The sequence below is a fragment of the Pan paniscus genome, chromosome 7 (genome assembly GCF_029289425.2).
Source record: "Pan paniscus chromosome 7, NHGRI_mPanPan1-v2.0_pri, whole genome shotgun sequence".
NCBI lineage: Eukaryota > Metazoa > Chordata > Mammalia > Primates > Hominidae > Pan > Pan paniscus.
In genome coordinates, this window is record NC_073256.2 from 40,390,604 (window position 1) to 40,418,380 (window position 27,777).

Below are 27,777 nucleotides of genomic sequence, written 5' to 3' on the forward strand. Positions count from 1 at the left end.
CACACACACACACACACACACACACAAACACAGTTGGCGACAGGAAAGGGCCAAGAAGAAAAATCAGCTTTGACAACCTAATAAATGTCAATTTCTGAAGGGGGCTGAGTTAGAAGATGAATCCTCAGAACTTTAATTGGAGACATGATGCTCTCACTTTGCCAGCACCCCCACCTCTCCCGATCCCTCCACAGATAGCAAAGCCCTTGCCTTCCTCTAATTGACAAGAGGCCTCTGTCTGCTAGGATTTGCCTCTGGGATGTCAAGAGGCCCAGGGATGGGGTGAAGGTGGTGCTCTAATGCCCTTCAGAGAGAAGAGGTGAAATAGCAGGATTTGTGTCCCAAAGGCAGACAGCCCAATGGGCTGAGCAGTCACAGATTTGCCCTACGCTGTGCCTGCCCTACATGAGACCCTGCAGAGACAAAGGGGTCCCTCCTGACTAGTGATGCTTGCTTTCCACCTAACAGCAAGTCAGGAGGCTCCCTTTGGATCCCCGGTGGTACCCTAATCCAGGCACAGTGGGAGAAAGGGAAAGCACGTGGGGGAGGTGGTGTTGTGTGGTGGTTGAGAGGATCGCTCCCCAGCCCGGCTGCCTAGAGTCACCACCAACTGCTGATCTTTGGGTCAAGTGTTCGACTCTTCTGTGCCTCAGTTTTATCATCTGTGAAAAGGAGATCATCACAGCACCTGCCTGAATGCATTGTGAGAGGATCAGATGGGTTAATCAGGGTGCAGCAGCCACACACACTCATGCCCAACAGGAGACTTAATGGTAACAGCTCTTCAGCTCAGCACAGCTGCCAGAGCTTTGGAGCCAGCACTCCTGGGCAAACTGTGGAGTCTCAGCACCATCACCCAAACAAGCTGCAAGTCATGTGTGAGACAGTTCAGCTGTGACAGGCAGCCATCACAGTGATCGAGCTGGGCAGGAGGAGCAGTCATGGCCACCAACACCTGGCCCACCACTGCATTGTGACCATCACTTTCTAGTAAAACACCGAGGACCACTTTTCTTTTGAGATCCCCACTCTAACTTCTGCCCCTCCAGAACCCACAAGCATTCTCCTTTTGGCCTCCTACAGACTGTAATCTTAGCCATACAATTTAGCTCATTTTTATATTAGTAATAGTTCAAGTAACTAGCATCTGCACAGTGCTTTGCAGTTTACAAAGGAATGTTTAGTTTACATTTTTGAATTGTTAGTACACTGACATGGCTCAAAATTTAGAAATCTGTATTAAAAGGCAGTTAAGAGTCTCCCTGTTACTCTCATCTCCTATCCTTCCCAACCCCAGCCTCGGCACCCACAGGTAACCACTGTTTTTACTTCCTCAGAGATCCTTCTAGAGTTTCATTCTGTATGCATGAGTAAATATTTCTATTTCCCCTCTTTTTATTTTATTTTATTTTTTTGGAGATGGAATCCCACTACATTGCCCAGGCTGGTCTCCAATTTCTGGCCTTAAACGATCTTCCCTCCTCAGCCTCCCAAAGTGCTGGGATTATAGGTGTGAGCCACTGCACCCGGCCTCTCTGCTTTTTAAACACAAAATGTAGCATGCTATCTATACACACTGTTCTGTGCCTTGCTTTTCTTCATTTGATGGTATGTCTTATACACAAGTACAAAGCTTTCTGTCTCCTTCCTTTTTATAGCTGCGTAATACTCCATTGTGTGGGAAAACAAAATATCTTAAAGAGAACCCTCTTACCCAGCATTTACGTTCTTTTCAATATTTTCCCATCACAAACATTCTGTAACAAGTAGCCATAAACAAATCCTTTGCACTTACGCAAATGTATTTATAGGACAATTTCCCAGAAATGGATTGCTAGGTCAGAAGATATGTACATTTAAACCGTGGATAGATATTGCCAAACTGCCCTCCCTAGAGGTTATACACATTTATCTTCCCATGAGAGATAGGAGACTATCTATTTCCTTACAACTCCACTATAACTGTGTTACCAACTTCCTGGACTTTCTCCAATCGGATAGGTGAAAAAGTTGTTTATTGGTGTAATTTTAATTTACATTTCTCTTATTTTCAATGAGGTTCAGCGTGCTTATATACATTTAAGAGCTATTTGTATTTCCTTACCCTAAATGTACTTTGCTAGCCATTTATCTCCTTTATCTTCGCAATCCCCCGGTGAGAAATGTGAGGTAAGTATTAATAATATCTGCATTTTAAAATGATAGAGCTAAGACTCGAAGCATTTAAGATACTGGCTTAAAGCCTAGGCTGGTATGGCAGGGGCGAAATACCATCTTGCATTTTTTTCTGATTGTTTTATGTTTGGGATATTCCCAATTGAGTGGTGCATTTCTTATCTGCCTTCAAATTGTCCCCATGAACCTAGAACGGCGCTAAGATGTAGCAAAAGAGTGAGCCAGGGGACCATGGGTCCCGAGCCCTGGTTTCTTGCTGTGGCTCTATGAGTTACTGGCTGTCTGCCTCTGGTCAAGTCCCTTGACTCTTTCCCTGGAGAAGACTCTTTATGGGCGGACTTTCCATATCTGTAAAGCCAGGATTTGAACTAAATCACCAAAGTCCCTTCCAGGAAATGATTACAGTGGGAAGCACTCCATGAATCTTTTATTATTATTTCTTTTTGAGCAGAGGAAATAAAACCGTTTTCAGACCTCCCAAGATGAGAATGTTCAAATCATACCCGTTTATGTGAATGCAGTCTAATCAGAGGCGGTGAGCGAGGCAGCAATGGGAAGGGATGAGGGGGTCTTCAGGCAGTATTGCAAAGTGGGGAGGCTGTCACAGTGGTATACTACAGTCTGCCTGTACTGAGAGCCGACTGCAAGATCTTTTAGGAGTTTTGTAAGCCAATTGACATCCCATTGATAGCTTGAAATAGGCCATGGTGGGAATATTTACACCATGGAAATCAGTAAATGCTACATGTGATAGCATTCCCATCTCCCACACCCAGAGCCAGTTGTTTACCAGTATTCAGCTGCCATCACATCGCTCCCTGAGGATCTACAAAAAGTCATAAGCGGCCGGGCTCAGTGGCTCACGCCTGTAATCCCAACACTTTGGGAGGCCAAGGCGGGAGGATCACCTGAGGTCAGGAGTTCAAGACCAGCCTGATCAACGTGGAGAAACCCCATCTCTACTAAAAATACAAAATTAGCCAGGCATGGTGGTGCATGCGTGTAATTCCAGCTACTCAGGAGGCTGAGACAGGAGAATTGCTTGAACCCGAGAGGCAGAGGTTGCAGTGAGCCGAGATCGCGCCATTGCACTCCAGCCTGGGCAACAAGAGCGAAACTCCATCTCAGAAAAAAAAAAAAAAAGTCTTAAGCAACAAGAGCACTGGAGAATAGACAGGACTGTCGGGGAGCATGAAGGGTTCTGGGAGTGAGAAGAGCTCACACAGGCCAGAACCCTGCTCAGACAGGGGCCACTGGGCCACACCCTACCTTAGCCAGGAAATCAGTTGACCCCAGCAGTCCACGTCACCTGCAAGGGTAAGAGCACTGACCCCAGAGCAAACTGCAGGGTTTCCAAATCCCTACTGCCCACATAGAAGCTCTGTGACCTTCAATAAGTTGCTGAAGTGCCATGTCTCAGGCTCCCCATCTAGAAAATGGGGACTTAATAGCCATTATCCCTACCTCAAGGGGTTTTTGTGAAAATTAACGAGTTAACACATAGGATGCATTTAGAACAGTAAATGTCTGGCATGATCAAATGCTCAGTAAGCGATTGCTATTGTTATTCTTTTACTAGAACCACAGGGTAAGACTGGACTGAGAGTCCTGGGGGCCAGGTTTCTGGTCCTCCCTCTGTAGCTGTGGGATCTGGAAAAAATCCTCTTTCCTGCTCTAGGCCTGTTTTGCTACCAGTAAAGAAAGGGATTGGGGCAGATCATCACCAGGATCCTTCCAGCCCTTCCCTTCCCTTGTCTAGCGCTCCAGTCCCTTGACCCTGTGGGTTCTCATGAAGGATTCTCCTTTGTCGCCACCCCTGGGAAGCGTTCCTGGGTGCCCTGGCAGAGTCAGGCCTCCTTCCTCTGGGCCCCCACATCCCAGCATTGTGTCTGTGAGCCCCTCAGCACCTAACATACCACACCTTGAATACCTGCCCACCTCCCCACTGGACTCCTCGAGGCAGGGATAAACCTCTATTTTCTTCTCTATCCCCTTCCCTGGAGAAGACCCTTGCCCTTTCCCAAAGAAAACCCTCAGTAGTGGAATCAGGAAGGGAAAGAGGCCAGGCACCTTCTGAAACACACCCTTACCCACCTAGCCTGTACCCTTCCCACTCTAAATGCCCTCTGCAACCCCCACAACACCATCCCAAGCCTCGACTTTCTGCTACAGAGTGACCCAAGCCCCACCACAAGGCTGTGCTGCTCCGTTCCCTCCCCATCTTGATGTGAAACAAAAGAGCAATTGCCCAGAACAGGGCTGAGTAATAAGCCATGCATGGGAGCCAGCACCACATTCCCCTATAATCTGGGCTAGTCCAGAGCTTGCCAGCTCCACTCACTCCCTCCTTCTGCCAGCCCAGGGAACATCTCCAGCTGGTGATCTGCCAGGGGGCTGGCTCCCCACAGCCCGCTCCACTGGGCTCCGAGAGTTCTCTGGCTGTTGGGGCATTGGGCGGAGGAAGGGGATGGGCAAACTCAGAGGGCAGGTCCCAGGGCACTTGCAGCCTCTGAGGGCCAGCAAGGACCCCCTTCAGTTTTGTGTCCTGAACACCTTGCCTACTGCACCCTAGTCCTGGCGCTTGCAGAGAAAAAGAGGCTTGTCCTCCCCTGGTAGCCAAGCCCACAAATGGAAGGTCTGCTCCCTCCCCCAGCCATAACCCTATCCCTCCCTGCTGCTGTATTTTTCTCCATAGCATTTACTGCCATCTGACATACCATAAATTTTATTTGTTTTTTGTTTAGTGCCCTCCTCCCTCAAAAGAAGGTAAATTCCACAAGGGCAAAGGTTTTTGTTCTTTTTTTCACTCTCTATCCCCAGAACCAAGAACACTGTTTAGTGTTTCATTAGCACTTGATCAATATCAATTGAATGAATGAAAAACTACATCTGTTGCCCTCAACCCAAAAACAGACACACACACACATTGATTCTTCTATCCAGATCAAATTTCTGGCTGTCACCTATTTTCTGCTTAAACGATAAAAATTGAGTTGTTGGCTGATAATGAACTTAAGGCATGACCACTTTATAGAGGTATTTGCATTTTACAAGGGAAGATTTTGGAAATGGTAAAATCTTTCACGAGCCAACAGACTAAAGCTATAATGGGTGAATTATATGGGGAGGCATTTGGGGAACCCTCTCCCACCCTGCTCAGAGTGCCTCAAAGCAGATCAGCACATAGGTGTCAGGTCCCTACATCACACAGCCACCAGCTGCACCCCTCAGCCCAGTTCAGCTCTCCCTGATTCCTGGGGAAGACGTATCAGCTGTCCTGACCACTGAAATCTCCATCACGCTTCCCTTCCCCAGCCTAGCCCCTCCACATAAGGACTTATTTTATCTTTGTCCCAAAAGCCAAGTGGAGCTGCTGGGCCTGGACTTGGAGCTCTGGGAAGCATGGCTTTCTAGAGCAGGGGTTCCCAACTAGTGCCAGAGATGGCCCAGTTCTCAGCTCCCAGAAGCCTCCTGGCATTTCATGGAGGCGTTACTCGGCCTGGAATCTCAGGTGCCTGCCTGGAAGAGCCAGCATACTGACACTCTGGGCATCAGACCCCATAGCAAAGGATGGAATGATTAAGGATGAAGCAGGGGACTCTACAGAGTGAAGGCCGTCAGGGGTTGATCGATGAAGTCATCCTTACCGAGCATCTAGTTCTTGCAAAGGATGTGGTTGGGCCCCAGGCAAAGGAACATCCCATGGCGCAGGTCACCATCTCCTACCCACATAGCCCTCATCAGCTCTGGTCTGGCCAGGATGTAGGCTGCTTTGAGGGAGCCAATCAACAGGCTAGCCTGGGGGACCTCTGAAAGCAGAGGGTGCTAAACCCATGGGCCTAGTAACGCCTCCATGAAATGCCAGGAGGCCTCTGGGAGCTGAGGACTGGGCCACCCCTGGCACTAGTTGGGAAGCCCTACTCTAGAAAGCCATGCTTCCCAGAGCTCCAAGTCCAGGCCCAGCAGCTCCACTTGGCTTTTGAGACAAAGATAAAATAAGTCCTTATGTGGAGGGGCTAGGCTGGGGAAGGGAAGAGTGATGGAGATTTCAGTGGTCAGATTGCCCCTCTACTTAGGAAGGTCCCATGTGCAAAGTGGTGGTGGGGCTTTTCCATGGGGGGACCCCAGCCTGCTCAGCCAATCCTGTCCCTGCTTGGGAGTGTTCCGAACAGGAGGAAGGGGTTCTCTGAATGGGAAGCAGGGGACAGAACATCCTTTTCTTTTTTTGAGATGGAGTCTCGCTCTGTCACCCAGGCTGGAGTGCAGTGGTGTGATCTCGGCTCACTGCAACCTCCGCCTCCAGGGTTCAAGCGATTCTCCTGCCTCAGCCTCCAGAGTAAGTGAGACTACAGGCGAGTGCCACCACACCCAGCTGATTTTTTGTATGTTTAGTAGAGACAGGGTTTCACCATGTTAGCCAGGATGGTCTCGATCTCCTGAACTTGTGATCCGCCCGTCTCAACTTCCCAAAGTACTGGGATTACAGGCATTAGCCACCGCGCCCGGCCTTTTTTGTGTTTTGTAGACAGAGTCTTGCTCTGTCACCCAGGCTGGAGTGCAGTGGCGCAATCTCGGCTCATTGCAACCTCCGCCTCCCGGGTTCAAGTGATTCTCATGCCTCAGCCTCCTGAGTAGCTGGATTACAGACACACACCACCATGCCCGGCTAATTTTTTGTATTTTTAGTAGAGACGGGGTTTCACCATGTTGGCCAGGCTGGTCTCGAACTCCTGGCCTCAAGTGATCCACCCACCTAGGCCTTCCAAAGTGCTGGGATTACAGGTGTGAGCCACCCCACCCAGCCACAGGGGAGAGGACAATCTGAACAGATGCTGCTCCCGGGTCCGGACCTCCTGGAGCTGATGCTCCTGGACCTCCCTCTGAGCCTCATCTCCTGGGGGCAGAAGGAAACCCTGAAGGCCCAAGCCAGCAGAGACCTCAGGGTGCCCACGGACACCAGCAATGACAAGCCAGGGGACATTCAGATGTGACTGCATCCAGACATTGCAATGGGAGTACACCCTCCCAGTCCCACCTGCTCAGTGTTGCTGGGGCACACCCTCAACTACCAGCACATCCACTCCGATCACACAACCTCTCCCAGGATCTTAGACAGAGCCTCACCTGGGGTAGAGTCGGCAAGGAGGGTTTCTGGGCTGCCCTAGAGTCAGGGTGAGAATCCAACTGGAACTGCTTTCTTCTGTTGGGGGCAGGGCAGCATATAATAGGCTCCAGGGAGCCCCTGCGCTCCCTGCCAGGCCCCTAAGTGCAGCCTCTCCATCCAGATGGTCTCCATTGATCTGCTGGAGATTTTGCCGACTGGTCAGTTCTTCATCCCATCCTTCTTCCGGCTCCAATCCCCTCCTCCTCGGACCATCCATCATCTGTCCACCTGCCTGAATCACATCAGGGGCTGGCAGGGGCCTCTTAAAGGAGCCAGGGCCCAACCCTCAGGTGTCATGTCAGCTGCCCACAGGTACCAAAGCCTCCCTCTGCCCTGGGACTTTTGCGCTTGGTACTGGCTGTTTGTGCAGCTTCTGGCAAGCCCTAAAGGGAGCTGGCTGAGCTCACAGCACGTGGATCTAAGGGTCTCTAGACCTGGTTCCCTCAGTGGGCCTGTCTTGTGTCCTATCCTCATTGTTCTCATTCTGATGCCTCGTGGAAACTCCGATGACCCCTGAGACATGCAGGACTCTGAAGGATGATCAAGACTTACGATTCAATAGAGGTACACGACTTCCACTCTCATCCCAGGATCTTATTTTAAGCCATGTGACAATCCCATAAGGTCTACCCCATGTTTCTAAACCTATGTGACAGATGAGAGACCCCAGCTCAGAGCAGTGAGGTGACTTGCCTAACGTAGCACAGCTGTCAGGGAAGAGTCCCTGGAGTTAGTTCTCTTGCCACTGTCCCTTGGAAGTCTTCATGTCACAAAGAAGGAATCTCCCCTCGGGACCGTAACAAGCAGCATGGCCAGCAGGCAGCCTGGCATGCTGGGAAGGGCTTGGCCAAGTCCCAGCTCAGCCACTTAGGAGCCCCGGCAGCCTGGAGCGAGTCATCCAGTTTCTGCGAGCTCAGTTTCCTCATCTGCAGAACACAAAGAACATCCATGCCTTTCCAGAAAGGAACAAAGGAAAACATGGAGTGTTCTGGATCCTAAGAAGTCCAGTGCCCCAGGAGAGGTCAAGACCACTGCACCCCCAGGAGATCCCCATACCCAGTATTTGGGACAATGTGACATGCTATAACAAGGCAGTCTCTGTGGCTAACTGTGGTTTCCGTAAACAGAAGCTGCTTTCTCACTTCCTCCTGTAAGGGAGACCCCTATGTCCATGACTCCCTGTGTAAAAGGAACAAAGAGAGGATGGGTGCGGTGGCTCACGCCTGTAATCCAGCACTTTGGGAGGCCGAGGTGGGCGGATCACTTGAGGTCAGCAGTTTAAGACCAGCCTGGCCAATGTGGTGAAACCCGTCTCTACTAAAAATACAAAAATTATCTGGGCGTGGTGGCATACACCTGTAATCAAAGGAACTCGGGAGGCTGAGGCAGAAGAATCACGTAAAGCCAGGATGCAGAGGTTGCAGTGAGCCAAGATCGTGCCACTGCACGATCCAATCTGGAAGACAGAGCAAGACTCCATCTCAAAAAAAAAAAAAAAAAAAAAGTAACAAAGAGGACCAGGCCAAATGGCTGAGAGAGAGACAAGGAAGAAAGCTACATGAAGCGGGCAGGGCTCAGGTCAGGGATGATTCATGCTTGGAGACAGACGTTTCTGGTAGCTGAAGGAGGTGAGCCTGGCTGGGACCCAGCCCAGGTGAGACACAGCCAAGTGAGGACAGGAGGGAGAAGAGGCAGCTGAACTGGGAGATGGCTCTAAGACCAGCTTCCCAGGAAGAGTGAAGCTGGATTTTACAGCCACTTGCAGGCGCCTGCTAATGAAGGAAACTAGTCCATGAAAAATGCCTCCCAGGTATTTGTGGCTGTCCCCAGGGGCTGGCTCTGTGTCTTCTGGCACTGGTGCCATGTCCACTGAGACCACTGCTTCTACACTTCACTGGGTGTTCAGTGGGAGCCACCAACTCCCAAACTCCTGAGGCTGACAGTGCTTGGCACCCTGTAGCAAAGTGATGAAACTGTCCCATTCCCTGCTCTGTTTTAACCTCAACTAGATGAATGCCCAAATGTGCAGTGTGTGCCCAAAGGCCTTAAGAACTCTAAGTGAAAGAGGCGTGTTGAGAGATAAGTCCTAGAGACAGATGCCCAGAGGTAACTCCACTGTGCTCTAATGGTACCACCTGGACTCGTGCAGTGCACAGCCTGTGCAGCTGTCCATGGTGTCCCGGTAGACACTATACCATCCTCAAAGCACCTCATCTACCTGACAGCTTGCTCTTTTGCCTTGGTCAAGTTTCTCATGCTTGCCTAAGCCCTCATTATAAATGGTGTCTCCTAAATTTACTCATTGCTCAAGCTGCATAAGCTTGCACAGAAAACCTGCAGTGCTATCTCCTTGCTTTAGGGTAAGTTCTGTCCCAGGGAGCTCCACTGCCCCTCATGCTACTGGACCCACCCTACCATTGCTCTGGACAGCTGAATCCCAGAAGAGAGCCCCACAAGGTTTCAGTTAAGCCTTTGAACCTATATTTTCCTCATTCCCTCTTGGCAAAGTCATTCCTGCTGACTTGCTATCCTGACAATTTCCCCCAAACAAAAGACTATATAGCATTAATGGGAATTTTGAAGGTCTCCTGATCCAGGCCTATCATTCTGCAGATGGGAGAATAAGGCCCAGAGACGGAAGAGACTTGCTGGACGGCCCATGGCCAGTTAGTGGCAGACCTGGGATTAGAGCTCCTAATTTAGTTCCCTGTCTAGTATCCATTGCCACGGACCTACAGAGGTTATGGGTTGATGAACAAGCCACAATGTCCAAGCACATTGCCCTCTGCCCTACTGCTGGCCTCACCTGCCTTCCCCATCAAAGAAGTCAAAGACCAGCCTGGCCAACATGGTGAAACCCCATCTCTACTAAAAATACAAAAATTAGCCAGGCGTAGTGGCAGGCACCTGTAATCCCAGCTACTTGGGAGGCTGAGGCAGAAGAATCTGGGATTGAACCTGGGAAGTGGAGGTTGCAGTGAGGTGAGTGAGATCGCACCACTGCACTCCAGCCTTGGGTGACAGAGCAAGACTCCATCTAACAAAAAAAAAAAAGTCAAAGGTGACTTTCTTTTTAGGAGGCAGCTCTATTTTGTCTGCTGGGGAACAGGGCCCTGTGCTGGGCCAGCCAAGCCAGAAGTCAGGACCAAGAGAAGAGAGATTGGCTGTCTGGAGGGTCTGATAATAACTGAAGATCCGAATGCGCTGCAGAGAGCTGGCCCCGTCTCTGCTATAGGTTCAGGCTGGGTTTGCCGAGTGTGCCTGGTCAATTCGGCCCAAGTGGCCCTGAGGGCCCCAGACCCTGAATGTCTGGCTCTGGACACCAGTCCTTACTTCCCACAAGGCTCATCTCCAGCCTGCCAGGCCTGCCCACAAAAGCCTACTGAGTGCTGTGTGTCCAGTCCACCCTGGCTGGCCATGCTTCTGTGAGTCCTCAACCCCTCCTCCATCCCCACCTCCTACCCCAGAGCTAGCCAAGTTCCCATTCTCTTTCAGCCAACAGTCTTTGAGAAAACCAAATTTTTTCTCATTGCTTCTTAGCCATAATCCCCAGGTTCAGACAAACCGATTTTTTTTTTCTTTTTTTTTTTTTTGAGACGGAGTTTTGCTCTTGTCACCCAGGCTGAAGTGCAATGGCGGGATCTCAGCTCACTGCAACCTCCACTCCCCAGGCTCAAGCGATTCTCCAGCCTCAGCCTCCAGAGTAGCTGGTATCACAGGCATGCGCCACCACGCCTGGCTAATTTGTATTTTTAGTAGAGATGGGGTTTCACCATGTTGGCCAGGCTGGTCTTGAACTCTCTGACCTTAGGTGATCTGGCCACCTTGGCCTCCGAAAGTGCTGGGATTACAGGCATGAGCCATTGCGCCCAGCCAGACAAATCAGTCTTGCAGGCAGTTTGGCAGGGCTGGAACCTGGCTTCAGTAACTACTCCAGCAACCTCTTGAGGCTTCTCCTTGCCCTGTGACCCAGCAGGATCATCTTGTCCCAGCTGCCCTCCCTCAAGCCATTTCTAGATGACCCTTCATCACCATGGAACCTCTGGTTCCTTTCCTAGACGCCGTCTCTGGTTGTTCTTTTGTGTGTCCACTCCTTCCCCTTCAACCAGACCCATCCCAGTTCACTTCTTCATCCCATCAGCCCTGAGCCTGTATGGCCTTGTGCATACTCATGGGCCAAATGGTTCTTATTTGTAGGTGGAAGCAGGAATTGGAGCCCAGAGTTGGCCGCTGCACCTTACTCTGAAGTTGCCTGCTAGGGAAAGCTACCCCTCAGGGATCAACGTCAATGGTAACATAGGGGGAGTAGTCATCAGAGGAGGATGGAAAGAGAATAAGTCCACAGAGCTTTCCTTCCACCATGGGCAGCAAGGTAACCAGCAGGGAAAGAGCAGCTCAGCCTCAGCTGCCTGTAATTAACTCACTCCCCAGTGAATTTGCTCAGAGCCATGCAGTGATGACCTTAGGGAGGGGAAGAAACCCTTGCTCAGTGATAGCAGCCCTTGCAGGAAGGTAGAACAGGGAATCAGAAATCTCCTTCCCTTTTGCTCTCCCTCACTTGCATAAAAGGTCAAAAACTATCTCCCATTGGCTGAGCATGCTGGCTCACACCTGTAATCCCTGCACTTTGGGAGGCCGAGGTGGGTGGATCACCTGAGGTCAGGGGTTCGAGACCAGCCTGGCCAACGTGGCAAAACCCCGTCTCTACTAAAAACACAAAAATTAGCTGGGTGTGGTGGTGCATGCCTGTAATCCCAGCTACCTGGGGGTGCTAAGGCAGGAGAATTCCTTGAACTGGGAGGCGGAGATTACAGTGAGCCGAGATTGTACCACCTCATTCCATTCTGGGCAACAGAGTGAGACTGCCTCAAAAAAAAAAAAAAAGAAAAAAGGAAAAAAAAAAAACATCTCCCTGTGGATGCAGGAAGCCTTGACTTTGGTGATTGAGTCCTTTCCCTGAAGCACAACCATAAACAAATTCTCATAAAATGTAAAACACCTGAGAGGGATTTAAAAATTAACTTGGCCTCAGTTTCCATAAGTACAAAAATAAGGCCTCAGGCTGAAGTGCTATTAGGACCTTTCTGGATCAGACATCATGCTCCTTGAAATCTCCATGATGAGGAGTTTCTCAGGCCCTGGGGCTTCCAGAAGGCCCCAGCCAGTGCAGGATGGGGGCCGAGGTGAGGACATAGGAACAGGGAGAGAGGTGGGAAAAGTGTCCATGCCCTGTCTGTGCCTCCATCCGCAAGCCTGGCTCCCAGGTTCTGAGAGTGTATCAGAGATGCAGCACCAAGCAGGCCCCAACTGCAGGTCCTGCTCAAGACCATTCTCACCCTCTGGGGGCCCTGGAGACCTCATTCACTCCAGTGATGCCTCACCCCACGGCATCTGCATTTTAAAAGAAGCCTGCTAGGAGAGGGAAGGCACTCTTCCCAAAATGTAAATGGTGGGATTCTTGGCATCTGTAGGGGTGTATTTATGGAGAGAGAGTCCTCCAGAGCACCACAGCTCATTACACACTGGAGATCACCTGTGTTCCTCAAAGGCAAAATGGGCTTCGTTTATTTTTCCAATCAAGAAACAGTTATTTGTACCTACCTAGTGCCAGGCATTGTGTTAAGTGTCAAGGATAGAACAATGGACCGGGTAAAGTATGAACCCTGCCCTTTGAACATTTGCAGTCTAGTAGGAGAGATGGCAAACTCCTTCTGAATGTTCTCTTGGCTCCTTTCTGCCCACCCCCTCCCCAGCTTCCTCCTCGCAGAACTGTTACTGTTCCCAGAGCTCCTCCGGCTGGCTGCAGGGCAGCGGCCTCAGGGGTCTGCATTGATCACATCAGTTGGTGAGCCCTGCCAAATGAACCAGGTACTTCTGCCCAGCAAGGAACCTGCCTCTGCACCCCGATGAGCCACCTGCTGCACCGTGCATGGATGTGGCAGCTCAGATGAAAGGAGGAAAGCCCCCGCTGTGGCTGCCTGTTCTCCAGCCTTGCCTGAAGCCAAAGGTCTTCTAGTCTACGAAGCATCTTCCCTTCCCGGCTCCCCCATTCCTGGGCATAATAGGCCACTCGAGCATTGCTCTGCCCTGGTGTGCAAATTTGCCCCCGCTAAAGCCCCCATGTCCAGCAGCTGAAAAGCTATTCATGCTGCTCTCTTCACCTCTCCTGAAATACTCTTCCGCTTTTGTACTTTCCTATCAAAAGCCTAGCTCCTTCCCAACCAAGTCCTTCCACCCGCAAAGCCTCAGTTCACCCTCCGAAGACAAGGAGGTCTCTGCTCCTCTATGCCTCCATTGCCTTGTTGGTAAGACAGGGATGTCTTGCCTTGCCCACCTGGCAGAGCTGTTGGAGGTGAAATGAGATCATGGATAATCCCGGACCTCTGTGTGTGGCAGGCACTCTTTTCCGAGCTGGGCATTTATTCACTCAATTTCATCCTCACCACAAGCCTCCGAGACACATATTATCATCATCTCCATCTTTCACATGTGGAAACAGATGCAGCTGCCCAGAGACACAGCTAGCAAGTTGCAGAAGCAGAATCTGGACCCAGATAGTCAGGCTATGGTCTGTGTGCTTAACAGTCCACACTCAACTGCCGCCAAAGCAGTTTGGAAACAGAAAGTGCTGTATAAACTCAAGAACATTCTTATCATCCTAAATGCTGGTGCCCCCTCCGGCACACCTCTCATTCCACCCCACCCACCCCCTCCCCGATCAAACACCTGGACGCACAAGGCCAACCCCGCCCCAGATGCAGGTCCCCGTATTACTTAGCGGAGCACTGAGACCCTATCTCCCTCACAAGTCTGTCAGAACCCAGTGCTTCCCAGTCTGTTCCCCTACTCCGCCCCCGACCAGCCATCTCTGGCCCAGGGATCCAGGAGCTAGAGTCAAGAAGAGGGTTCTGACCAGGTATAGTGCCTCACGCCTACAATCCCAGCATTTTGGGAGGCTGAAGCTGGTGAATGGCTTGAGCTCAGGAGTCTGAGATCAGCCTGGGCAACATGGAAAAACCCCATCGCAACAAAAAAAATACAAAAAATTAGCTGGGTGTGGTGCATAGCTGAGTATGCTTGGCAGGTCTGTCCTGTAGCCCCAGCTACTTGGGAGGCTGAGGTAGGAGGATCACCTGAGCCCAGGAGGTCAAAGTTGCAGTGAGCCGAGATCACACCACTGCACTCCAGCCTGTGTGACAAAGCGAGACCCTGTCTCAAAAAAATAAAAAGCAGGCCGGGTGCGATGGCTCACACCTGTAATCCCAGCACTTTGGAAGGCCGAGGTGGGTGGATAACCTGAGGTCAGGAGCTCGAGATCAGCCTGACCAACATGCTGAAACCCCATCTCTACCAAAAATACAAAATTAGCCGAGCGTGGTGGTGCATGCCCGTAATCCCAGCTACTCGGGAGGCTGAGGCAGGAGAATCACTTGAACCCAGGAGGCAGAGGTTGCGGTGAGTCAAAATCATGCCATTGCACTCCAGCCTGGACAACAAGAGCAAAACTCCATAAAAAAAAAAAAAAAAAAAAAAAAAAGCACAGGGTTCCAGAGGTTGCAGGGAGGCAAGGAGGAGAGAAGCAGGCCTGGCCAGAGCCTGGAGATTGATGGGTTCTGCTCCATGCTGGCCGGCATTGGATCCGCCCGGGAGCTGAAGATGGGAGCAGGGCAATGATGAACAGCCTCCTGCCATGGGGAAACCAGCTTGAGGCCTAATCAGATCAGATACCCCCTCCCAGCTCCTCTGGCTCCTCTCCCTCCTCCTCACAGCTCACAGACCTCCCGCACTTACTTCCCAGCCCTGTCCTGCCTGAGGTCTCCAGCCACCCCAGTTGGTTTTATAAATGGCCCTTGCAGGCTGTGGGCACCTTGGCTAATTGAGTCTGCACCCACGAGGCAGGAGGCAGGAGGCTGGTTAGCATCACGGATGAAAGGCAGTGACAGCAAAAACTTGACTGGAGTCGTCAGGGAGGAGCCTGTGGGAGCAGAGAGAGCCAAGGAGCTGGGCCTTTGTAGATTCTGAAGCTCCAGGGGGAGAACTCATGAGGTGGGGAGTGGGGGGCGGCCTGGCCACCCCCACTGTCACAGGCTTACACCATGGACCACAGGCCAACACACACACACACACACACACACACATACACACTACTTCTCTGCTTTGGAAAAAGAAAATCCAAGTGGAAGCAAGAGAAGCAGAGAAGAAAAGGAACGGGAAAAATGATGTTGTGTGCTGCGTGTGCACATCTCTATGCTAGATGCCAGTCATGCAGCCATCCTTACCTGCCCCGATGTCACCTCTGCATAATAACTAGCAATGAAACCAGTTTATAAGAATCCTGGTCACAGCAAACCTCATGGTGTCAACAGCTGTCTGACTTCAGACCTTGGAGCCTTCAAGAGGCCCTTCTGGGTGGATCAATCACTTGCTGTGACATTGCCCTGTCCCCTTTGAGGGCAGCTGTTTCCTTACATATGAATTTGCCCCTGGGCATCCTGGTGGCATAGAAACCCTCCAAGGAGGCCCGGCGTGGTGGCTCACATCTGTAATCCCAGCACTTTGGGAGGCCGAGGCAGGTGGATCACCTGAAGTCAGGAGTTCCAGCCCAGCCTGGCCAACATGGTAAAACCCCATCTCTACTAAAAATACAAAAACTTAGCCAGGTGTGGTGGCGGGTGCCTGTAATCCCAGCTACCCGGGAGGCAGAGGCAGGAGAATTGCTTGAACCTGGGATGTGGAGGTTGCAGTGAGCCGAGATCTTGCTGTTGCACTCCAGCTTGGGCTACAAGAGCGAAACTCCATCTCAAAAAAAAAGAAAAGAAAGAAAGAAAAGAACCCTCCAAGGAGGCCCTCACCACCGTGTGTCTGTTTGAGAAGGGTGATCCCTCAAGCAAGCTCCTTCATTCCTGTGTTCAGTGAACATCTGCCTGCCCACTCCACACTGTAGGCCCCTCGAGGGTGGGATGGGTCTGTGCTGCTCCCCAGCTCCTAGGCGGGACTGGTCCATGACAGATGCTCCAGGGCATTTGCTTTTTTGTTGTTTTTGTTTTTGAGATAGGGTCTCACTCTGTCCCCCAGGCTGCTGTGCAGTGGCTCAATCACAGCTCACTACAGCCTCAACCTCCTGGGCTCAAGCAATCCTCCCACCTCAGCCTCCCAAGTAGCTGGGGCTACAAACAAGCACCACCATACTCAGCTAATTTTTAATTTTTCTGTAGAGATAGAGTTTCCCTATGTTGTCCAGACTGGTCTCAAACTGCTGGGCTCAGGCAATCCTCCCACCTCGGCCTCCCAAAGCACTGAAATTACAGGCATGAGCCACCATGCCTGGCCCATGACATTTGTTGAATGAAGGAAGGTACACATTGCAGATGACCATGGTGCAGCTGAGGCTGGCTGTAGTGGCCCTGACACCATTCTCTGGAGGGTGGCACACCCCTTGGATCAAATCTTCTGAGAGCGACCCTGATGGCATGATCAGCATTTTCTCAACAACTGTCTTAAGGACTTTCATTACCCCTCCCAACTTCCCCAAAAGCTACTTCCCCTGTCCCTCCAGCCCTCACCCCACCTTTCCCAAGGGCCCCAATCAACCACTTCCCCTTGCATGGCACAGACAGCATTAGAATGGAAGAACCCAAGTCCCTAGATCTGGAAAGTGGCGAGAGGGGACGAAAGGGCAATGTCCAGCTTAGGACCCCAAACTTCTTGAAGGCAGGGTCCACACATCTGGGAGTGGGATTCTGAGGCTCTGAAGGGACAAGCTCTGACATGCAGATTCCTCAGATTATCCCCAAGCCCTTCGGGTAGTAAATGCCTTCCTTCAGGGCCAAGCCCCCAAGGCTGGTGGTGGCAAAGCCCCCCAGTGGCCTTTTCCACAGGCTAACACCGCCCCCTGCCGGGCTAAGCCAGGACAGCCACTTCAAATGCCACCTTAGGAAATCGGAAACGTGGCTACCTTGCCAAAGAGAAACCCCAACTCCCACTGCTGGCCTGAAGAGGGGGAAGAGTAAAATCCTTGGAAGTGGGGCCTTCCAGCCTTTAGTGATCCAGAGGCTGGAAAGGGAGGGTGCCAGGGGGCACCTTCCACACAGACAGGAAGGCCCCTCACTGGCTCTCTCCAGGCAGCTGATCCATTGCTCAAGTTCCTTCAACAAGGGAAAAGGCCACGGTGAGAGGAGAAACAGAGGTCACAGCACACCTGGGAGGCCAACGTCCATGTCTAAGTCTATGCCCCTCTCCCTCCTAAGCGCTAGCTCTCCCACCCAGCTTCAGGACTTGTCTTGCCGGATCAATACTAGCCATCTCCATCTCAACGCATCAGAAACTAAGTTCATCTTGTTCCCAAATCCTGAGTCTCAGGCCGGGCATGGTGGCTCACGCCTGTAATCCCAACACTTTGGGAGGCAAGGTGGGCAGATCACTTGAGGTCAGGAGTTTGAGACCAGCCTGGCCAACATGGTGAAATCCCGTCTCTACTAAAAAAAAATACAAAAATTAGCCTGGCGTGGTGGCTCACACCTGTAATCCCAGCATTTTGGGAGGCTGAGGTGGGCAGATTACCTGAGGTCAGGAGTTTGAGACCAGCCTGGCCAACATGGTGGAACCCCATATCTACTGAAAATACAAAAAATTAGCCGGGTGTGGTGGTGCACGCCTGCAGTCCCAGCTACTCGGGAGGCTGAGGTGGGAGAATTGCTGAACCCGGGAGGCTGAGATTTCAGTGAGCCGAGATCACACCACTACAGTCCAGCGTAGGTGACAGAGTGAGATTCTATCTCAGGAGGAAAAACAAACAAACAAACAAAAAACCCAAGTATCTCTAGAAACCCTCTTTCTCTGTGTTCCACATCCACTATGAGTCCAAGATCCACAGGTGCTAGCTCTACACCATCTTTTGAATCCAGTCCTTTCTGAATTTCTCCCTTTCCCACTTTTCTTGAGCCAGGGTCTTGCTCTGTTGCAGAGGCTAAATGATTCTCCAGCCTCAGCCTCCCAAGTAGCTGGGACTACAAGTATGCACCGCCACACCTGGCTAAGTTTGTTTGTTGGTTTGTTTGTTTTTATAGAGATGGGGTCTCATCACTATGTTGCCCAGGTTGGTTTCGAATTCCTGGGCTCAAGTGATCCTCCCACTTTGGCCTCCCAAGTTGCTGGGATCACAGGTGTGAGCCACGGTGCCCAGATGAATTTCCCCTTTTCTTTTTCTTTTCTTTTTTTTTTTTTTTTTTTGAGACGGAGTCCTGCTCTGTCACCCAGTAGGGTGCAGTGGTGCAATCTCAGCTCACTGCAAGCAATTCTCCTGCCTCAGCCTCCCAAGTAGCTGGGATTACATGTACCCACCACCATGCCCAGCTAATTTTTGTATTTTTAGTACAGATGGGGTTTCACCATCTTGGACAGGCTGGTGTTGAACTCCCGACCTCATGATCCACCCTCCTCAGCCTCCCAAAGTGCTGGGATTGCAGGTGTAAGCCACCGTGCCTGGCAGAATTTCCCCTTTTCAATTCAGCCCCAACCTACCCCCTCCCACCCTAAGTCCACCTTCCACAGGGCTATCGGGTTATTGCCCTAAAGCTCAGCTTTTATGGGACTCCCTGTTCAAAAGCCTTTAGTTGTTCCACCTTTCCCTCTAATTAGGTACAAATTCCCCTTAATACAGTCAGAATCTGCCTTCCCAACTAGATTGTGCCACCTTCCCTGCACTCTGAGCGTAGAACTCCATCCCGAAAGCAACACATCCGTACCTCCCCGTGGTTTCACCTACACTCCCATTCCTATCCAAGATGCTCCTTCACATCCCCTTTATCTCCATGGAACTCCTTCCCACCCGTAAATGCCCACCTTAAATGGTACCTTTGATATGAAGCCTTTCTTGCGCTCCCAACAAATAGTTACCTCTCTGGCACTCATGGCCCTGTCTGGTCCCTTGTGGCACTCACACCCACTCTGTGACAGACACCTGTGCCTTGTTTCATCTCATCCCCTTCTGGGCAGTGTGTCTCTCACAGGCCACGCAGTCTACAGCCTCCCACAAACAGTGCCCATGCTGTCGGCGGACTGGGTTGATAGCTGAAGTCCATGGACACACCCTGCCAGGAAAGCAGGTTTTGATAAGAGGAGCAAGCACAAGGACACAGGCTGACCTGTGGGGAAATGGTGTGTGGGGACCTAGGAACCCAGAGCCAATGGGAATCACAGAGCTGGATGGCTCTTCCTTGCCCACATGGGGCAACCCCCTCATTTCATGAAGATGTGCACAAATCTCAGGGAAGCGAAAGGGCCCAGGACCACACACCTGGTGACTCCCACTCCTGGTGTATAAGAGGCTCCATCAATCCAATTATTTCCTTCCTTGCAGTTTGGCTCCCCCCCCGCTCCCCCGTGCTTCCCCCACCATTTTTCTGACATTGACCTCATCCCAGCAAAAGGGATACATGCTTGAACACTATTCCCAGGGCACCCTGACTGACTTTTACAGGCCTCTGTGAGCAGATGCTTGGGGCTCAGCCTAGGCCCCAGGGGGATCTTGCAGCTGGGAGAGGATGTGATCAAGGTTGGTCAGTTGGAGCCTTCACTCCCACAGCATTCATGCCACACAAAAATGTTCTGAAAATGCTTTAATGCCACCAAGAAATCTGAAAGGTGCAGGAAGCTGCCGCCATCCCCCTGGGTGCCTAGGCCCAGGCTGTCCCTGAAGTGGCCATCAGCAGGCAGGAGGCTTGCATAGCCAAGCAGCCCAAGCAATTGCTGACATCCTTTTGTCCTCTGCCCTAAATGCCCCAGGTTCCTCCTCAGCTGGGGAAAGAAAGAGGAGGAAGTGGAAAAAGAGTAGGAGGAGGGTGGTTCTCTCCAGGGCACCCTTCCTGCTTTGGGATGGTGACTCACCCAGCAGGCCCTGGGAGAGGCAATTTATCAGCCCCAACGAAGACAGGCCAGACCTCGGGCTCCAGAAGGGGCAGAGGAGGTTCTTCTGATGCAGTGGTCAGGAGGAGTCACCAGCAGAAGCCAGGGGGCGGTGGACCATCCCTCCGCTGCCTCTGTCACTTTGGGCCTTTCTTAAGTACAACATTGTCATACTCGGTTCCTGGCTGCCAGCCAGAAGCAGAGAACTCCTGCCCGGCTGGGTGGACATGCTGGAGGCCAGCAGGGTCCCTGTCAGCTGTCGCCTGCCTCCTCCATGCCTCACCCCGGGGCTCCTGCGGGCTGTCATAGAGGGACAGGGCAGCCACTCCCTCGGGCTCATCGTATATGTGGTCAGGTCGAGAGGGCAGGGTCTCCTCAATGCTGTCGTACAGAGGGTCGGCCAGGAGCTGAGGAGGGACTGCCAAGATGCCCCTGAAGTTCTTCCCCAAGGAACGGGCCACCGCATCGAAGGGCACGGCATACTCCCCCTCCTGGCCCCGAGGCCGTGGAGCAGGCACCGGTGTGGTGGGTGAAGGCGGCGGCAGTGAGTCATGCGGCCGAGAGTAGGGGCTCTCAGGCCGGGGCAGCGAGGCGGGGATTGTGGCCGGCTGGGGTTGGGGTGTAGCGGGTGCAGCATTCTTCTGGGCAGAGATGGCCTCTTCCAGGGCCAAGAAGATCTCATTGCCTTGCCGGGTTTCGAACTCAAAGTTGCCCTCTCCAGAGACGCAGCGACGGCCTGCCTCAAAGGAAAAGGTTACCTGGACCAGGGAGAAAGCAGGTTATTGGCCAGGCCACAGGGCAGGGGTGCATTTTTTTTTTTTTTTTTTTTTTTTTGGAGACAGAGTCTCACTGTGTCTCCAGGCTGGAGTGCAGTGGCACGATCTCAGCTCACTGCAACCTCCGCCTCCCAGGTTCAAGCGATTCTCCTGCCTCAGCCTCCCTGGTAGCTGGGACTATAGGCGCATGCCACCACGCCCAGCTAATTTTTGTATTTTTTGTAGAGACAGGGTTTCACCATGTTGGCCAGGATGGTCTCGATCTCTTGACCTCATGATCCACCTGCCTCGGCCTCCCAAAGTGCTGGGATTACAGGCATGAGCCACCGCACCCAGCTAGGGATGCTTTCTTAAACCCCATCCCTAACCCAAGCCCTGGGACCTCCAGCTTCCCTTCATGGGAACTGCTGGAGCCTCCTCTGCCCTCTGTGCTTTCCCCTACAGGCAGAGACTTGGCTCTCTCCTCTCCCCTCTCCAGGCCCTTCCTGCTCACTGCCACTATTTCAAGGATGGAGCTAGGCACTAGTTCAGATGCTGTTTACCCCTCTACGGTCTCTCCACCTCTTCTCATTCTCCTTCCTTCTACTCCACTTCTGCCATCTTGTCACTCTATTCTTTGCTTCACTCCATCTCCCTCTCCTGGTCTCTCCCATCCCCTCGCTGCTTCTCACCCCTCTTTGTTCGTAGCTTATCCTTTCTCTCAACCTGCCCTGATGCAGCTTCCCACTCACCTTGTCCCGCCCAAAGCGCCGCAGAAACCTGTAGGGCCAGTCGTACAGCTGGGTCCCTGGCTCGGGCCCACCCCACAGCTCAAGGGCACTCTCCCCAGCCCGGAGGGTATAGGACCCCCGCAGGTGGCACCTCTCACTGGCTTCTGTAGGTCTCATGGTCACAGCAAATTCCTTGTGGGGGCCGACTGGGGAGAAGAAGAGAGAGAAGGCGAAGGCAGTTAATGGGAAACAGCTGGCCTGCCTCACCACTGCCCAGTTCTAAATGAGTGTACCAGAAGTTTTCTAGAAACAGTATTATCCACACACTTATGGCCCCCTGCCTGGGTCTTGGAGGCTGAGCTGCTCTGTGCCAGGTCATACTCCCCAAAAGGCCAGGTACCTCCACCCCCTACCCTAGTAGGCATCACGCCCCTACCCACATCCACCCCAACCTCGTGCCCACATCCTTCCTGCCCCTGTCGCCAGAGCCACAGTCTTGTCTTCCCCACCCCATCTCTCACCCCAAACCAGCCACCACCCTAGTCCCTACGGTCACAGCTGCAGGTGAAGCCTTGGCCCTGCCCTCCCACTGCCGGGGCCCTGGGGGTGAAGCTTAGATGGAAGGCAGATGAAAGTTTCTCCTCCCTCCACCAGCTCCTCAAAAGCAGCACCCGGGGCCAGGCGCGGTAGCTCATGCCTGTAATCCCAACACTTTGGGAGGCTGAGGCAGGTGGATCACCTGATGTCAGGAGTTTGAGACCAGCCTGGCCAACATGGTGAAACCCCGACTCTACTAAAAATACAAAAAATTAGCCAGGCGTGGTGGCCGACGCCTGTAATCCCAGCTGCTCAGGAGGCTGAGGCAGGAGAATCGCTTGAACCCGGAAAGCAGAGGTTGCAGTGAGCCGAGATTGTGCCATTGCACTCCAGCCTGAGCGACAAGAGCAAAACTCCGTCTCAAAAATAGAAAAAAGCAGCACCCTCACCTGGGCCCCCAGCCTTCCCCTCTCCCACCAGCAGGCCCTAGGTAAGATGAGGTGAACCAAGGGAGAGACTCAAGGCAGGGCAGGCTCCCTACGTTGGGCTGCACCCGGAAGCGAGAAGGAGAGGCTGATAACGGGGCTGGCCCAGGCTGGGGATAACCACAAGGCAGGAAGACTCCGGGCCAGCAGCTAGCCAGCCCACACCTCCTCTCCACCTCACCCTGGGGAGAGCCCCCAGGGGAGAGCAGGGCAGCCCCCGCCCCCTCACCTGTGACTGCGCTGCTGTACAATTCATTTTCCTCCATGCAGGGCCGGCTCTGCTTTCCCTCTGGCCCCGAGAGCTCCTTCCTCTGCCCCTAGGGAGGAGGCGCCACGTCTCATCACCTTCCCCGATCCCCAGGCCCCCCCTCTGGCCCAAGCCTTCTTTCAGGCCACCTCAACCTGCTGGCTCTGTCTGCACACTGGGTTCGGGTCCCTCCACATCGAGGAAGCACCCCATCACCCTGACCTTGACACCTGTAACACTTGCCCACAGGAAGTATCTAACACCCTCGGCCTGCACGCCCCCTTGCCCTTTCCGCACCCCGGGCGACTCACGGGGAAGGCCAGGAGGCAGATGGCCTGCACCCAGTCGCCGCGCTCCGCTGCAGGGGCCGCCAGGAGGTACAGGCGCTCCTTGGTCTCCAGGAAGAAGGCACTGGTGTCCCGGGGGCTGCTGGCCTCTCCGCCGGCCTCGGCCACCCGCAGGCAGTCACTGAGGCGGATGACCTTCCGGGCAGCCTCACACCGACGAGGCTTCTCCGGGCCCTCCTGCAGCTCCAGCCGGGCCAAGGCGCAGTCCGACCCTCCATACAGTGAGGCGCCGAAGCGGCGCCATTTCTGTGCCAGAGGCGTGGGAGGCGGGGGCGGGAGGGAGCCACCCAGAGACGGGGAGATCGTGAGCCAAGGGGAGAAGAGGAACCGTGGGAGGGGGACTGGGGCAGCCACTTGGAGATGGGGAGAGAGAGGTGAAGATCACATGAGACCCAGGGAGGCAGAGAAGAGGACAGTGACTGCAGGAATTAGAAAATCGGAGATCAGCCGCCAGCCCCGAGAAAGAGGCCCACGAGCAAGAGCAGAGACTGCCCAGGCAGAATGCAACACCGGGATGAGCCCAAAGCAGGCTGCAAGAAGGCCAAACAGGCCCACCGCAGTGGACTCCAGTCTGGGGAGGAAAGCGGGCCAGTGGCCGAGGCCCAGAGGAGGGAGTGAGGAGGGCGGCGTGTGACCCGGGCTGGAGACCTCATTCTCCTTCTGTGCGAAATCCTGAAGGAGAACTTCTCTCCACCCTCCTGAACCTTGGTGCCTCATTCCTTGATAGGTTGGGCCATGAGAGAGAGACAGGTGTGCCCCCCAGTGTTGGTTAGGGGACGAGGACTTCCTGGTTCAAGGAGGCCAGGGAAGGGGAAAGAGGATGGACAGCCGGCTGGGGTCCAGGCCCCCAGAGGCCCCAGCCCAAGCTGAACACCAGCCACATGCACCCCACTGGGGTGGGGAAGGAACCTCTCCTGTCATCCTAAACTGTCCCTCCAGCTGCCCCTTCCATTCCCTTCCATGGTGTCTGGTGAAAAGAAGTCAACACAGAGCAAGAGAGCAAAAGAGGCAAGAGATGAAGGCAGCACATCCTCCACCCCCACCCAGGGCAAACAGCCCTCAGTAAGGAGCACAGTTTGGGACCTGGTTGGGGCCTGGTTCAGGAGACAGCGTCGGGTAGGAAAAGAGCCCTCCCAAAGTTGAGCTCTGGGTCTAACTTGGTGGGTGCACAGTCAGACCTATAAGGGTTTTGAATATGAAACTCCCTCTCCAACCCAGGAATTCTAGCAGCCTCCCAGGCCCCCTGCCCAACCCCAGCCCAGCCTCACTCCTACCTTTCCAAACGTCTGCTGCTGCTGAAGATACAAGAAGCCTTGTTTCACTGCCCCGTCTCCCATCCTCTGACCATCTCGGAGACCCAGGCTTCAGCTCTCTCCTTCACTCCTGCCCTTGCCTCTCTCTTCTCAGCCGTGTGTTTCCCTTCTCTGAAGTTCATTTCCTCTCTGCCTAGGGTTTTCTACACTATTCTAGTCTGCTCGATGACGACAGGCTGATAGGCCCTGCGGTTTCTTTTGAGTGTGTGTTCTTTTTTTCTTTTTTTTTTTTCTGAGTGAGTTTTATACTCAAGCTTCCTGCATTTCCAGTGAGTTAGAGAAAATTTCCAAAAAGCTAAATGCCAGCTCTTCAGTGAGCAACAATTCAGGTACAGAAGTTGGCACAGGGAGGCGCCAGCAAAGAGTGGCTGGCCCACTGGAACAGAGACCCAGAAACCAAACTAGACAGTGAAATCAGTAGCGAAGGGCCCCCCAACAAGCTGTACGCAAGTTGGAAGGGACAAACCACTAAGTTACAAATAAGGAAACAGGCTTGGAAAGTCTGAGGGATTTATTCAAGGCCACCAAACCAGAACCCAGGTCTCTCAACGCTTAACAGCTGAATGACACACACGGCATTACACAGAGAGACACATAAGACAGCTCATGTGGGCCTAACCAGATACCAGTTTCACATACACACACACACACACACACACAGAGAGAGAGAGAGAGAGAGGCAACCGTTTAACTACATGCGAGCACTCCCTGTCTGCCAACAACACACACTCACACCAACCCTGTAAAGATTCTAGAAAGATGATCATCCCCTCTGGAGAAGGGACTGACTCCCCAAGTACATCTCAACTGTTGGATTTTTGCCTTCTTGCAAGCATTCCTGAGCATTAGAAAGATGCTTAGGTTTCATCTGCAAATTATCTTAAGTTTCAATAGCAATCACTTTCATATACATTTTGAAAATGCTTCATAGTTACCGAAGGTGCTTCGTAGCTCGCAAAGCTTCTAGGCACACACTTTTCATCAGCCACGCCATCCTTTGACAAAGGCAGGGCAGGTATGAACACACTAATTTGCAACTTGCCTGAGGTCACAGAGGTAGTTGGGGGCAGAGGAAGAAGTAGAGACGAGGGCTCCTGATCTTTAATTCAACATTTTGCAGGGCCCCTAAATGGAATCCAGATCCATGCAAAAAGATCCATTGCTGTAGGGAAATCCCAGCTGCTCAGAGAAGTTTAACTTAAAGCCAGATGGTTTAGAGAAGCAATCTGTATGGAGGCACGGTGCAGAAGGGTTGGAAAAAACTGAGACTCAGACCAACACTCTTGGGGTTAATCCCATAACAGGTGCTTATATAAACAGGCCCATTTCCTCTACAACAGGGGTTCAGTTACCCTGGCAAGGAGCGAGCAGCACCGTGCACAGCTTAGGCCTTCTGCTGTACATGCCATGGACTGGACCAAATAAGCTTGAAAAAAATGAATGTCATGAGCTCTGTGAGGACAAGGATGAGTCACTTCAAACTCACTGCCCTCAGCCGTGATGCCTGGGTTTGAAGAGGTTGATCCAAAGCTCAAGGGAGAACCAAGCATACTGTTTTGGGAAAAGCACACCTTGGCAAGTGGTTAGGGGTATGGAAATGGGATGTGACCTAATCTTCCTCTTTAGTCCCTAAGGAGAGTCAACTCTGCCTGGGAGCTGCATGGTCTTTGGTGCAGGGAGTGAGAAGAGGAGGGCTTTATGGCCATCTTAGGGGCTGCCAGAGCAGTGCCTTCCAAACTGTAACATGTAGATCTTGTTCAAAGTAGACTCCAATAAAGTAGGTCTGGAATGAGCCCTGAGATGCTGCCGGTGGTGGGTGGGCCAAACCACACTGAGTAGCAAGGTGACAGAGGATGTCCCCTGCTACCCTGATCGCCTTCCCTGAAGACAAAATGGACACATTCCACTCAGAACCACAGGGGGGCACCCAAGTTTACCAGATTACTTGAAAGTTGTTTAAACCCGGAGGCCTGAACCCCAGGCAATCCAGACACTCCCTTGTCATCCCTTGCTTATGGAAGCTGGAGGAGTTTAGCCGTTGACTGCAGAAGATAGGGCGGCAGAGTATATACCAAGAGCAACACCCTTGCAGTCCTTCTAGGCCCCTTCAACTGTCCCTAGCAGGATTTGTGGCGACCCTGATGTAGAAGCACTAACCCCAGTACCTTCTGCCTAGCCATGGGGAAACCCTGTAAACAGGAGCCCGGAGACATTGCTCCAAGACACAGCAGAAGCGCACAGAATGAGAAGCCCTTAGGGTCCGCAGGCACCAATGATGTGTAGAAAAAGCATTGTAAAGGAGTTGAGGGTGCCTCTTGGCTTGTCTTTGTTTTTACGGGAAAGGAAAAGGCACTCCAAACCCCACCTGTGGCTCATTCTAAGCCACTGGGATCCTGTCCCTTACAATGGTTTCTCTCAGCAGGAGTCAGGAACCACAGCTCCAAGAAATTTTCATTACTATTCTGCTGCGGTGATTAGCAACCCAATCCTAACATAAGAGGGCTGGGACCTTGTCTTTGGGGCAACAAAGGAAGGAGGAGAGGAGACTGTGTCTGACTCCTTGGGCAGGCTTGGGGATTAGGTAACCCTCAAATGATGTGCAGGTAGGGAAGCTAGCTAAGGGGTAGTTCTGGGCACACAACAGGTAAGTACGTATAGGATAGGCAGAGAACTGATGTGGGCCTGAGACAGGTGAAGGACTGAGCGAAAGAATTAGTGAGCGTGTGTTCTGAAGGATCCCATCCCTGCCCCTTCCACCCCCAGTGGTCCCTGACTGTGGGGTGTGGGAGAGGGACAATGCCAGTCTCTTGAGCTTCATTTGTAGCCCCCACCCTTTCTCCATTAAGTCTATCACTTTTCTCAGTACTAAGGAAAGAGAGAACCCAGTTCTAGAAACCCGCTGAGAGGAAGGGCCTATAACATAACATAACATAACATAACATGTTACCTAACAGTGACATAATATTTAGAATGCTTTATGTCTTCATATGAAACCCACATGCACCCTAGAATGAGACATAAAGAAGTTAATACATTCAACGGTTTTTTAAATTTATTTTTTGAGATGGAGTCTTACTCTGTCGTCCAGGCTGTAATGCAGTGGCACAATCTCGGCTCACT

At 52.3% G+C, this 27,777-nt stretch overlaps 1 protein-coding gene across 1 annotated transcript; it reads right to left on the reverse strand.

The window, feature by feature from the left end:
- Positions 1-19,941: 19,941 nt before the first annotated feature.
- DOK2 (docking protein 2) lies at positions 19,942-27,562 on the reverse strand. The gene is made up of 5 exons (XM_003823620.6): positions 24,619-27,562; positions 23,309-23,590; positions 22,980-23,067; positions 21,750-21,934; positions 19,942-21,000 (listed from the first exon to the last, which is right to left on the reverse strand). Exons 1-5 carry the CDS (start codon positions 24,679-24,681, stop codon positions 20,380-20,382), a joined length of 1,239 nt encoding a protein of 412 aa, XP_003823668.3. The 5' UTR covers positions 24,682-27,562; the 3' UTR covers positions 19,942-20,379.
- Positions 27,563-27,777: the final 215 nt, after the last annotated feature.

What these genes read in the sequence shown, in the direction of transcription:
- DOK2 (XM_003823620.6), bottom strand. Translation starts at nt 24,681, where the DNA reads ATGGGAGACGGGGCAGTGAAACAAGGCTTCTTGTATCTTCAGCAGCAG. An exon ending in AGCAGCAGACGTTTGGAAAG is followed by an intron (nt 23,591 to 24,618) that starts GTAGGAGTGAGG and finishes CCTCTGGCACAG; the next exon opens with AAATGGCGCCGCTTCGGCGC. An exon ending in TCTGCCTCCTGGCCTTCCCC is followed by an intron (nt 23,068 to 23,308) that starts GTGAGTCGCCCG and finishes CCTCCTCCCTAG; the next exon opens with GGGCAGAGGAAGGAGCTCTC.